General features: G+C 37.6%; 2 protein-coding genes across 2 annotated transcripts; one reads left to right on the top strand and one right to left on the bottom strand.

Annotated features, from left to right (window-relative positions):
* Positions 1 to 1,322: 1,322 nt before the first annotated feature.
* LOC141623363 (uncharacterized) lies at positions 1,323 to 5,303 on the top strand. The gene is made up of 5 exons (XM_074439472.1): positions 1,323 to 1,710; positions 2,313 to 2,485; positions 2,639 to 2,699; positions 4,252 to 4,321; positions 4,809 to 5,303. Exons 1-5 carry the CDS (start codon positions 1,518 to 1,520, stop codon positions 4,918 to 4,920), a joined length of 609 nt encoding a protein of 202 aa, XP_074295573.1. The 5' UTR covers positions 1,323 to 1,517; the 3' UTR covers positions 4,921 to 5,303.
* Positions 5,304 to 7,251: 1,948 nt separating this feature from the next.
* On the bottom strand, positions 7,252 to 11,390 carry LOC141623362 (ras-related protein RABC1-like). The gene is made up of 7 exons (XM_074439471.1): positions 11,218 to 11,390; positions 10,998 to 11,124; positions 9,645 to 9,713; positions 8,851 to 8,916; positions 8,346 to 8,467; positions 7,978 to 8,106; positions 7,252 to 7,700 (listed from the first exon to the last, which is right to left on the bottom strand). The coding sequence occupies exons 2-7, from the start codon at positions 11,122 to 11,124 to the stop codon at positions 7,593 to 7,595; spliced, it is 621 nt and encodes a 206-aa protein (XP_074295572.1). The 5' UTR covers positions 11,218 to 11,390; the 3' UTR covers positions 7,252 to 7,592.
* Between the last annotated feature and the right edge of the window lie 2,799 nt (positions 11,391 to 14,189).

The following is a 14,189-nucleotide window of genomic DNA, read 5'->3' as shown; positions in this document are numbered from 1 at the left end:
GCATCAGAACCGGCTACTGGCTCCCTAAAAAACGCAGTCGGTAAATCAATCTCGGCCATAACGGGTTCGGGAGTAGGGTCGGGAGAAGAACGGATTTGGATGCCCCTACCCCTACCCCTACCTCCCCGACCACGACTAGCGCTGACAGTAAGGGGATACGCCGCTTACAGTCCGTCACTCTTCGGTCTTTCGTACGGCCCAATGAATTCATAATGTAATCTTTGTTGCCCGACATCTGCATTTACGAGATTAAAACGTTAGATAAATAAAAATAAACAAGTTTTATTAAAAAAACAAGTATAAATAAACCGATTAAATACAAAATTAACGGCCTAAACATAATTATAGGTCCGAACCATAGACGGACAATGAATTTCAAAGTCCGTTTATGGTTAAGATGTCCCACATGCACGTCCCTCCCCAACCCCGACGTCTCAACTTCACGTCCCTCCCCAACCCGACGTCCCAATTCAACGTCCCTCCCACCCCAGACGTTGATGCTCAACGTCCATCACCCTTGCAGACCCCCCCCCCTCCCCCTCCAATTCAACGTCCCTCCCACCATGAACGTTGAAACTCAACGTCCCCTCCCACTCTGGACGATGACATTCAACGTCCCCTCCCACCATGGACGATGACTTTCAACGTCCTATTCCAGCCTGGACAATGAACTTCAACGTCCACTTCCATCCCTAATTCGACTTCAACAACAACAACCCGACTACAACTTCAACAACAACTTTTGACAACAATGGCAACAACAACAACAACAACAACAACAACAACAACAACAACAACAACAACAACAACAACAACAACAACAACAACTACAAACAACACTAACAACAACAACAACAACAACAAATCCAACAATAATAAACCGAATTGCGAAATTGAAACGAGAAAATAACGAGAATGAAGAAGAATGAAGAAGAATAACGAAATTGAAACGAGAATTCATTCAAATCAAGACAAACATATATTACTAGCCTAATTAAAATCAAATTATACAACTAAATCTAAACTAATTAAAAAAAACGACTTACTTGATAAAAAAGAAGGAAATTGAGAAGTGGTTGGTGCTGCCGTCGTCCGTGGTGTTGCTGCGGTGGTGGTGGAGGTGCTGCAGTGGTGGCGTTGGTGATGCAATGGCAGTGGTTGTCCGTGTGGTGCGGCGAGGTTGTAAGGGAGAGTTAGAGAGTGAAAGAGAGAAAGGGAGTAGTGAAAGAGAGAGAGTAAGGGTATATGTGTCTTTTTTTTTTTGAAACCTTCGACGATTTGTTATAAAACGTCGACGTTGTTTTGCAACCCGGCTTTATTATTACCTTTGAGAGGAAGACAAGAGACAACATGGTGGGGGTAAAATAGGGAGTGCAAGTTTTTATACTTTCCCAGAGTGGGTAATTGTGTTCTTGAGAGAAAGATCAGAAAATCAGAAATAACGTTCTTCACCTAAATAACTTATAAAAAAATCATCAGACCAAATTTGTTATCAAGAAGAAGATTAAAATAGGAAGATGGTGGAGGTGAAAAGAGAAGAGAAAGTTGATGAGGAAGTTGCAAAACCTGAAAATTGTCATTCAAAAGTGCATCAAAATCCCGGAGCAAGGAAGGGTAAATCATGCAAGGGTACCCTTTACTTTTCTTCCATTCTCAAATCCAAGGGCAAAAACCCTCGATGCGTTGGCTTCACTCGTTCCCTTCAACAAGGTTCATTCTTTTTTCCATCCCCAATTTCATTTTTTTTAGGGTTCATTTGGGTCATTCTTAGATTATCAATTTGCTGATTTTAGGGTTGTTTACTGCCTAAGTTTGGATCTTTTGTATCATTTTGTGCTGGGTTTTTTCTGTGTGTTGGATTTTGGTGTTGCAATTGATTTGATTGTATAAAAGTTTTTTTTTTTTTTTTTTTTTTTTTTTTTGTGTGTGGGTATTTGTATGTTATGATTTTTGGTGAGGTAGTTTTCTGGCCAGTTTGATGATAGACATGGGTTAAATATTGAGCCTTGCATTGCTGGCCTGCTCTTGATTTCATCAGATGATGTTTTCAGAGAGTATTTTTGTTGCTGTCAATGTTTGGATTAGCTACTCTCGTGGTTTGGTAGATGCTTTTGACTAAATTGATTTGTTGCGAATTCGCAAAATGCAAAGAGGATCATTGTTCTAGGATTCCAACTGATTCGTATGTAAAAATGTCGTCTTTTGTGAATAGGTAGAGAGCTCAAAATTTGCCCTTTTGATGTTTTGTTCCTTGCAGTGTTTCAAGCTGATGCATTTGGCATCTTAATGACAGTTTATCTTGTTTTGGTCAGTGCCCAATTATATAGTGAGTGAGTCTGAAGTCGAAGCTTCTAAAGAAGGGCGGAGTCTTACGGATTTCAGGTATGCTTGTGTTGGATACTCCGTCTATTTGGACAACAAAGGCGCTCAAACGACCGGAAATCAAAAGCCTCGAGCAGAGTTACCTGTTTGTGTTGGTCTTGAGGTTTGATTCTTTCAGCCTTTTGGCTCATCTACTTTTTGTTAGTATGTGAATCTTTTTTATTGGCTGAAACTGTTTCTTTGCTACTTTGTTTTCCTGTGTCTTGTTACTCCGTAGTAGTTTGGTTTAATATTCAAAAACTGTCATTCTGGGCAGCTCTTGGTGGATAAAAGACCCGCAGATCATTCAGCCCCCGTTCATGTTCCTGCCCGGGAAGGTATGACAAGTTCATCGCTGCTCCTTTAATTTGTTTCTTATTTGTTCTCGACTTCTCGCTACTGATTGATAACCATCCTGCCAATTGTTGACTGTGGAATCTTACAGCCTATATAGGAAAATTAGCACTCTATATGGGTATTGGTTGTTTTTTGGATGTCTTTATATACTTTCTCTTTATAATTTTCTTATTATGTGCACGGCGGCAAGTATCAGATTTTCTTAGTATCTAAAACTTCCCATTTTCTGTTTGGTTTAAGTACAAAACACTTGGGTGCACCAGTCTCTGCCTTTCTGAAATCGCTCAGCCTGTCAGCCAAACATGAGAATTTTTATGAGCACCTATTCACCTTTTAGCACTCTAATTTTTGCTTTGCCTGTATACCGGATCTCTGGCCTCCTATTAGGTTTGTTTTGTTGACACTATTTGCAAAAGCAACAGTATCTCTATGATCTGAATCTTGTTGATTGCTTATCAAGAGCTGTCAAAGTTCTTCCATATTTATCACAGTATCCGTTGATTCCTGTCATAGATTAGCAGAGTATCCGCATAAACGCACTGTGAAGTTAATACTTATGTGTGTTGAATGTATGCAATTCTAGCCTTTCAGTTGCAATTATTGAATCAGACTGAGAGGAATCGCATTTGTCTGTTAACAGCTAGTTATCCTTCAGCAACATTTTCATTTGCAAAAATATGTTGTCATAATATTTCGTACTGCCAGAATTCTCAGGGGATCCCTGTGTAATACATTTCAAGCTGTACACGTGATCTTGATTTTTTTTTCACGAGTTTTTGCTCAACCCATTTAAAGGGCTGTTAGTGCTGCACATTTGTTTTTGACACTTATCTAATAGATAGTGTTGTAGCCATTGGGGGGTTTTCTCCAAGGGTTTATCAATCAAGTTAAAAAGTGTGAAAACTGTAGAAGTTAGAGAGGGACATATCTTCTCACTGTTACTGAAATCTGTCAGACAGTAGGAAGGCTGAAAGAAACCTTATGGCTTTAAGTTGTCCCATGAAATTATGTCTCTTTCTCATTGATCTATTCAATACATGGCATATTTTTCGGATCAGCCATTTTCAGTTCCAAATATCGACTCCTTATTTTAAAGTATATGAGAGAATTTGAAACATGGATAGATTGGATTGGATAAGAGGGAATACTTACATAGTTATATATGAAGGGAGAAAAGAAATGCTTAGTTTGCCTCTACTTGATCCCAGATAGGTTTCACTATCACCGGTTTTAACCTGTTCGGATATTTAAGAACTTCTTACGTGTTCAAGCTATTCTAGTGACAACTGACAAGATCGCTGAGTGTGATTTTTGATGCTACCTATAATTCTAAAAGTGAGATAAAAAAAAAGGAATTCTGATAGATGGCTAGATAGATTTTTTTTTTTTTTTTTTTTTTAATTATGCTATCTAATCTTAGTCTACCTAGAATTGAGAGCCCCAGTTTTGATGAGAACTTGACGTTGATGTAAGAGTTTTATGTTATACATAAATCCTTGGACTCACTGCTCTAGTGTGTTCCTTATCCTTCAGGGGATCGTGCAACTCCTCAAGCTCGTCCGCAGAAAACACCCCAGTTTACGGGGGAAGAGTTTCTTACGAGGCAAGATGCAACAATTTGATCACATTCAATTTAGGGTTTTTTTTTATAATTACTCCCAGGCATAACCATCACTTTTGTAATTGCTCCCTACTTTAAAAAAAAACTTTAAAAACTGCTACCTTAATCTTTACTCAGTTAGAAATTGCTTCAAAAGTCAATTCTCATGTGCTTGAGACATAAAGAGACTAATATACCCCTCAGTTTATTAAGTTACTGAGAGTAGATTCACCAAAATAGAGATGATTGTAGGGTTAGTGAGCTTGAAAGAGGAAGAACAACACAGAGAATTGACTTTTGAAGCAATTTTTCACCAGAGTAAAGATTAAGGAAGCAGTTTTTAATGTTTTTTTAAGTAGGGAGCAATTACAAAGGTGATGGTTATGCTTGGGAGTAGTTAAAAAAAAAACCTTCAATTTATTGATATCTTTTACTTCACAGTTGGCTTCATGTTTATTCAACAAACTAATTCTATGCGACTACATGGCAGATTTACAAGAAATGCTGGCCTGGTTGCATCTGGAGTAGCTAGGAACATGCGCAAAGTCGGACATTATGTCAAAGAAAGTGTCGATGACATACTGTATAAGCGCCCCAAGTGAGGCTCTAACTTGGTTATCTTCAAAATATTCGATATTTGAGCTTTACGCCCGATTCTCTTCTCGTGTCACGAGAGCCTAAAAGTTTTCATTCTCGGGAAGGCTCATTTCGAAGCATGCTGCGCGTAACATAATGATTCAATGTTGTTTTAGTAAGTAATCCTACATGTATTCTTTTTTGGAATAAGAGGGTAAAATCTTTACTCTTGTCTGAGTTGAGCTGAAGTTGCAACTTTAATCTACCTCCTCGATTTGTGTTTCTTGTAAATGTTCTGGCTTTCTTTATTGAGAAGAATCTCCATGTTTAAAATTCAAGGAAATCCTTTGCAATGGAGAAAACCAGAGAATTAATTGCATTCCGTGGTTTGTGGTTAGGCCCAAAAGCACACCCCCGTCGGCATGATGATCATTGTGCTAGTATTTTCTGGGTTGATTTTTGCTCTGTATTTCCAGTGTGGTAACTGCACCTTGTGTAGGACCCTTACTTTTGCTTGCGGTTCCTTGACCTTTTTTGCCTTAATAGCGACTTCTTGAAAAATAAAAGGTAAGCTAGTCATCAAAGATGCAAGCAAAGTTCAGAAGCGTTCCAAATTTACTACGTAGAATTTATTAAGGTCGGGATTCTTACGACTTGGTTGGTCCAGAAGATTGCTTCGAAAGTTACAGTACATTACTTAGAATGACATCGCGCGAGGTGTAACGAGCCCCCAACCCCTAAAAATTGCGCGCGTGATTCGTTCACTTCGAACCCTTAGATTTTATGTTTCTACTTATGTATTTTCGTTTCTGTTTTTAGTCATGTAGTACTTCAAGATTACTTTTTGCGTGTCGAATCTTGGAGCTAGCTTTTTAGTTTAAGATACGTTTTTAGGCGTTTAGAAAACGCATTGCTATTCTGCACATTCAATGTTGTAATATCAAATTTCCCTCTTTGGGGAGTACGAGTCAATCAATCTGCTTCTCACCCAATTGCCTTCTTATTGCGTGTTGCTTGCATTCTTATGAACGACTCTTGCATTCATAACTTACTAACAAGCATGTGTGTCGACCGTTGATGATCGAGATTAGGATCCTGACACACGCAAACCGAGACCGATTACGAATGCTCTAGTGCTTGACGCTCTCGCTAGCATTCTTGTCGTGAGTTTAGACAAGGGTGCACTCCACGACCCGGCTCAAAGTTTGGACCGTGACACGAGGCATGATGTTAGAATTGAATGAAAGTTGTGGATGTTCATGATTGGGCGATGATGATTGATGAAATAAAAACATTGAAGTTGTGTATCATTTGATTTTTACTATCCTCGATGAAGACACCACTATATGTCAAAGATGGTTAGTCATGTTGCAATCGTAGGCTGTCGCGTTGACAATTCTGACTCATTCGGACACCGTCAACCAGGATATCTTAAACTGCTGAACTTGAAGGCTCTACTATATCCTCCATAAGGCACGTTCTGAGAATTAGATGCAAAATTTCAGGAACCACATTTAAGTTTCACAAGGGGATCACAATTGATTATAAATCGAAAAAATGGAAGTGTGTATGAAGCTACCTTTGACATCCCCTTAGGATGGGTGTGGATTGAGGGATTTGGAAAAAAAAGAAAGGAAGGAAGAATAGGGGATTAAAATCCCTTGTTTGGATAGCAAATGAGGGTGGAGAAAAATGAAAAGAGAGAGATTTGGAGGGATCTAATTTCCCTCCTCTAAGCCTAATCAAAATCTCTCCACAATAGGTAAGATTTGGAGGGAAATTGTATCCAAACATCCACACTCCATTCCCCCTCCCCTTCCCTTCTCTCCCTTTCCCTTCCCTCCTCCCTCCCCTCCCTTTCCCTCCACTTTTGCTATCCAAACACACCTTAGTGTGAGGCACTGAAACACAACTAAGTGTAAAACTGAGAGTACCCATGTGATATGACCATTGTATTAAACTGCTATTTCAAGATTGTGCTGCAGATTTTATCCATTTCCTTGTTAAAACCCCTAGCACTACAACTAGAAACTAAACTTGGTGGAAATTAATAAAACTCTTAAAAGAGTTCGTGTTAAATATTACTCCCTTTGTTACGGTCATTTGTTTACCTTTGTTTTTGGTACAAAGAACAAAGAAAGAAGAAGTGGACAATAATGAATGTTATAGATCAAATTACCCATTAGAATCATTCCTAGTATTGAAATGTAAACAAATGAACAAGAAACTAATAAATGGAATAACAAAGGACTGAGAAGGGGGAAGTAATTTGCAATAATAGTGACTTAGAAAAAAACTTATGCTGTATTAGATATTAATTTGCAGAAAGTAACAATTTAACCAGACAAGAACATGGGCAAGGTCCCCCAATGCATCAATGATGTAAACATATTGATGTGTATTTGTTTTTCTTGAAAAATTTTATGTAAATTTGTCAACTGTTAAGTAGTACTCCGTATAAATCAAATTTCCAGAATAAAACGTACAAAAGCAACAGCAACCAGTGGCACTTCTAAATAAAAACTCAAAACAAATGAAAGTTACATGAAAGTAAACTGCAAACCCACACCGTCTCTAGCTATTAGAGCACATGTACACAAGAGGCCTCTACCGGCTGACCCTTCACCCACGTAAAAGAGAGAGAGAGAGAGAGAGAATCCGGTTTGGTATAAACCTGTAGAACTGTTCGGAGCAATTATTAACAGCAGCCACTAGTAGATGCATCCTCTTCGGGTGGTTTTTGCTTAAAGATGTTCTTCTTCCCACCTGCTGAGCCTTCGGCTAATAAACTGGGAGTGTCTAAAATCTGCATTTATCAAACCAAAATTCAGGCCAACAATAAGACACCATAGAAGCACATATACTACAACGAAAGCATACCTACTAATTAGTCTCACATACTATAAGATCAATCCATATGACTAAAAAAAATATATATATATCCATATACCCAGTAGGCAGTAACTCCTTAAAATCTTAAACTAAGGAATAACTACCTCAACCTGTGGGCCAATTTCATGAAAATATTATTAGGAGGCCATCCCATACGAAATATGAAAGTTTGTGTAACCAGAAAACCTTACCTTCAAAACAAGCTCCTCAAAGCATTGTTGCACATTTGCACGAGTCTTTGCACTACATTCAATAAATAGGCATCCATATTCTCGAGCAAAGTCGATTCCCTCTTTCTTGGTCACAACTCTGTCACTTTCCTATCATATTAGCATTAGAGATTAGGTAGTTTAGACTTGAGGTTAAATACATGAAACATGCAAATGTTCAAGCCTTCTGATGTATATAAAAATAACCAGAAAGCAAGTCACATTTTAAAGCATCACCATTCTTAAAAAGTTTCCTCTTACAACTATTTAAAGTCTGCAAAATGTTTATCAAATATAACACAAACAAATGAAATACAAAAGCATAAGGCCGGACAGATGATGCCATGTACCTTGTCAACTTTATTTCCCACAAGCATCTTGATACAGTCTTGATTGGTGGAGTAAAGGTCAATCTCCTTTGCCCATACATCACGGAGATTAGTGAATGTATCCCGCCTAGTTACGTCGTATACTGTTTGCATCATGTTCAAGCATTAGTGATTACATTGAAACTTGAAACAGCCTAAGGTACACCTTGAGTGTCTCCGTGTCTCTGTTGGCTTAAACAAATGCTATAGACAATCGGAACAACATTTCACATATGCGTCAGCAACATACACTAGTTGCCAGCACAAGCATCCAAGCATGTCGAAGAAACCCATTGTTTTTTGGGTGTTCAAGAAACAACTACTCCTATATGAAAATTCAGAATTTAGACCATACAATCCAAGATCTACAAGATTCAAGTCCTTGGGATGTATAAATTGTTAATTTTTAACATAGAACGACAATAATATGATCTTAAAATTGCTCGACGTAGCACAAGATTGTAAAGCAAAAGACTTCTTCAATTACCCATGATGATTCCTTGTGCCCCTCTGTAATATGAGCTTGTTAATGTCCTGAATCTTTCTTGACCAGCTGCAAGAAAGCACATTTGTCATCATTAAGACACATCAAATCTTCCTTTTAAAATTTAAACCATGGTTCCCACTTGAAACGACAGTATCATTGTGAAGCCAAATCCAATTTATGATTTCTACGAAATAACGCGTGAATCTTGTGAATAAATTTTTCTTCTGGGGTCAAAGATTAAGCATGACTCTATGAATCAGCCACCCCCTATATGGCTATATGTGAGACTTGGTAGGAATCAGAACTCTAAATGACAGCTTAACAACTTAATAACCGATGTGACTGGCATATAGCTTTAGCATAGCCAGTGATTGAAAATGAAAGTGACATAGAAACCATTCTAGACAACGGGTTATTGCGTCAAACCAAGTACGAGTCTTTAACATAGAGGCTGTTAATAATGTGATAGAACAGCCTATATGTCTCCAAGAAAGATCGTGAAGCCGGGGAGGCTGATTCATAGAGTCATGCTTAATCTTTGACCCCAGAACAGCCTACATGTTTCCTAGAAAGCATTCTACTTTATAAATCAAACGAGAAAGCTCCGTTTTCTGTATCAAAATTATGATCCAGAAAAAGTATCTGAAAACAAGATATTCACTAGATCGATAATGCCCTACTGAACTAAAAACAACTTAAAAGAAACATATATGGGCTAATAAGAGTCCTGCAGAAATCTTGAACAAGAAAGACCTTGCAAATCACCAAGGACTCAGTGAGGACTAAGATGTTACCTGTATCCCATATGGCAAGCTTCAATTTTTTGCCCCCCATGTTTACATACTTAACCTTGAAATCAACACCTACACATACAACATGTCAACCAAAGCAACCACAGATGATAATATCAGTGCCCGAAGTTGCTACACTAATGTAAGTTGCACTGCTTGTAACTCTTAGCATTATAACACGTACATTTAAGACAACGATAGCCACTTAATTTTATTCTTTTTCCTGTTTAAATGATGAAAATATAAATTTGAGGAAGAACAAGTTCTCTAATATTAAACCTTGTGATGTTAATGTATGGCAAAGTCTATTTTTTTTGTTGCAAATTTTCGCTGGAGGTCATAATTTATTACATAATTTAAACTCCTTTTCACATTTGACCTACATAAAATAAATCTTGAATCTAAACAAAAAGATACATGCAGCTAATTCCATCCTAGACTACTACTCCATACGGAGTAGTAATTAGTAAAGCTTAAAGCCTTCAAACATTCTTGGGTTACCGGATTCTTTCAATTCCAGTGGAGTCACATATCAGTTCGATAGTATACTATCATGGTGCTTGCTTATATCACACACTCAAGATCTCAACCAAAGGGAATCATATCCATCCTTTGTTCTTATAGAGGATGAACTTGCGAAAGATGGAAGTAATTATATCTGAAGGGTACTCTTGTTCCATAATTGAGTTAAGCTTCTACTCCCAGTCACGCAGTCAGAAGTGTAATCTGGGAAGGCAATGAACGCTAACAGGAATTCCAATACAATCAGTCAAGGATGATGAAGACAAATTCCTTTGTTGAGGTAAGAGCCACCCGACCCCTTAAACTCACGATTTAGCAAATAAAATAGACCATTCTTGACCTTCTCTTCATGTCATTACCAGCTACAGATCAGATAGGACCGGTTTAAGAAAGAAGAAGAGATCGATGGATTAAGCGTGATTTTGCCTCAGAGACCAATGAAATGCTACTAAAAGCACAACCACAGAGAATAGGGAATGTGGCGTATTCATAACGAACTAGGCAACCTTGGTTAAATATATATTTGGTGACAAATGAAATATTTCCTAAAATTGCCCTCCTTGAATCCTTGAATTATATATTAAACACCTCATTTAACGATGGTAATAAATGAGGTACTCCATTTAGCATATACAAAGGGGCGTACACTATACAACGGTCTTATTCTACAACTTTGTGCATCAATATATCAACATGACAAGGTCATTCATCTGATTCCTGAATTCCAACTAATCTAGCTTTTGGCGATTAATAACTAAACAATATCGAATCAAGACTAATCAATAACAATAATAAAACAAATCATCCAAAACCTAAGAATTGAGTAATTAGTACCGATAGTAGGAGAAAGATCTTCGAAAGTGTCGGAAGTAAAACTCAACAAAAGACTACTTTTTCCGACGCCAGAATCTCCGATCATCAGCAGCTTGAATAAATAGTCGAATTCCGGCGACGTATCCATCTGTAGTTCGTCAATTCGGCAATTAATCAAACTTCAGATCACAAATTAATTACTAAAAAAATAAGATTAGAGATTGATCGAGAAGAGTAATACCTGAGATTGAATTGATAATTGCGGAATTAATAGGATCAATTTGATAAAAATCGAATCTTTTGCGAAAATTGAAACAGGGGATTAGGTTATGTGGAGAATGAAACGTGGAGAGAAGGTATGAATGTATGATCGGTGAAGTGAGGCGAACCGCCGAGAATAATAATAATGACGTCAGACACCTTTTTTTTGTATTTCTGTTAAAATAACTCGGTTGCTCCTTCTGCAGCCTGCAACCCGTCACAAGCAAGATCAACGGTTGTTTTTATTATCGTCTTGACTTATTAAAACAAAAGAAATTTATTGTTTTTAATTTTTTTTCGTTGGTCTTGCTTCAGACGAGTCATTTTGGTCTGAAATAATAAGACGATATTTTGTAACTATTTTACAGTTAAATGTGGCCACTATTGAAACGCAAGTTACGATAAGCTGTAACACTGGCTATACCATTGTGGTTATATTTAACCACAAAATAGTCTTATATGTCTGTCTGAAGCTTCAGACCAAAAGTGGCTGTCTGAAACAAGAATTTGCGATTTTTTTTTTACTTTGGAGCCTAGTTAACTTCATTTTATTTTAGTTGTTAATCTTCGGTAAAACGAATGTATCCGTTTAATTATAAAACAAATACCTCTATTTTAATCTATTGGGTGAGTAATACTTAACTCATTTTAACAAACTGTTGAACTTGATAGTTCATCAAGATTAAGATGTGATTTGATTATGTGTTTAAAGAGATGATTTGAGAGAGAACGAAAGAGAGAGAATATAGCAGAAAGATTTGTGTTTGTATTATGAGTAAGGTGATTACAATTGATGAGATAACTATTGCTTTTATACTAGGAATTAACCGACTTATAGAAGGACTAACAGCCTCTAACTAACTCCTAACAAACTTCTAACTAAGTTTGTTAGTTCATATTCCATCACCCCTCCTCAAGTTGGAGGGTGTGAAAACAAACCCAACTTGGATTGAATGAAACCATGCTGAGGGCCTGGTAAAGCTTTAATGAAGATATCAGCTTGTTGCTGTTTTGTAGGAACATAGGAGAGACTTATGAGACCTGCCTGGAGTTTTTCTCTCACAAAGTGACAATCTAAATCAATGTGTTTGGTGCGTTCGTGGAATACAGGGTTCTTGGCAATATGGGTTGCAGCCTGGCTGTCACGCCTGACAGGTATTGGAAGGACATCAGTTACATCAAGCTCATATAAAAGTCTGCTCAACCAGGCCAGCTCTGCAGTCAGTCGTCTCAGTGACCTATATTCTGCTTCAGCAGAGGATAATGACACTGTTTGTTGCTTCTTAGACTTCCAGGAAATGAGGGATCCACCTAAAAACACGAGGAAGCCACTGACAGACCTCCTTGTTTCAGGGCAGGCAGCCCAGTCAGCATCACAAAAACCTTCAAGATGATAACTTGGTTTATTATTCAGGAGAATTCCTTGACATAGATCCTTGGAAATGTACCTCAACACATGGATAGCTGCTGACCAGTGCTGATCTCTTGGGAAAGCCATAAATTGGCTAAGTAATTGGACTGCAAATGCTACATCTAGCCTGGTGTTGGTTAGGTAGTTTAGTTTTCCAACAATTTTCCTGTAATCTGCTGGATTGTCTATCAAATTGCCTGATTCAGCAGTTAGTCTTAGTGTAGCATCCAAAGGACTGTTGACAGGTCTTGTATTATCACAATTGAACTCTTTGAGTAATTCATTAGGAAATTTTCTTTGTGTTATCACCATACCATTTTGAACTTTTGTAAATTCCATTCCCAGAAAATAATGTATGTTGCCTAAATCCTTGATTTTGAAAGCATCATCTAGATATTGCTCGAGACTCTCAATTTCTGTAGAATTATCCCCAATCATTAGTATATCATCTACATAAATTGCTAAGTAAACCACTTTTCCATCAGATTTCTTAGAGAAAAGAGAATAATCATTCAGGGATTGTTTATATCCTTTTTTCCTTAGTGCTTGACAAAGCTTGACATTCCATTCCTTAGAAGCTTGTTTTAGACCATATAATGATCTCTCAAGCTTGCAAACCATGTTAGGTTGAGAAACCTCTAATCCAGGAGGAGGCTTCATATACACCTCCTCATGCAAATCTCCATGCAAAAATGCGTTGTTAACATCTAATTGACATAGCTGCCAACCTTTCTTGACTGCTACTGCCACCAGTGTTCTGATTGTTGTCATTTTCACAACAGGTGAAAAAGTTTCATTATAGTCAATTCCCTCTTTTTGTGTGAAGCACTTGACTACCAATCTTGCTTTGTACCTTTCTATGGTACCATCTGATTTATGCTTAACTTTGAAAACCCACTTGCAAGAAATGGCTTTCTTGCCAGCAGGAAGAGGAACAAGAGACCAAGTGCCATTAACTTGTAGAGCTTTGAATTCTGCTGCAATGGCATTCTGCCACTCAGGGTATTTGGCTGCTTCATCATAATTTCTTGGTTCTTGTACAGTAACATCAGTCTGTATACCAGAAACAGTAGCACAAAAAGAACTAGAGGGAGAAAAATTCTCACACAGAGAGGTTAGTGTGTGACAACAAACAGCATTGGAAGTCTTTTTCTGAAGACATACATAATCCTGTAAATATGATGGTGGTCTAATAGACCTAGTGGAAGTTTTGATGCTATTTGGTACTGTATTGCTAGAACCTGGAATGCTTGTGGTCTCAGTATGTAAACTATTTTGGTTAGTCAGGGAACCGGTTTGAGTGGGATTTTCCTGAACAGAATTATCGGTGTTTGGGGTTGCAGTTGGTATGTGGAAATTTGGACTAGCAGCATAATCAGTAACCGGTACAGGGATATAACTAGCCTCAGAATGCTCAACATAAGGAAAAATATGTTCATGAAAGATAACATCTCGAGAATAAATGATGGATTTAGTCTCCATGTTTAGCAGTTTATATGCCTTTTTACCATAAGGATAACCTAGAAATATGTAAGAAACAA

Source organism: Silene latifolia, chromosome X (assembly GCF_048544455.1).
Source record: "Silene latifolia isolate original U9 population chromosome X, ASM4854445v1, whole genome shotgun sequence".
Lineage (NCBI taxonomy): Eukaryota > Viridiplantae > Streptophyta > Magnoliopsida > Caryophyllales > Caryophyllaceae > Silene > Silene latifolia.
The sequence above is the reverse complement of the archived record's forward strand: the minus strand, read 5'-3'. Positions and strand labels throughout refer to the sequence as shown.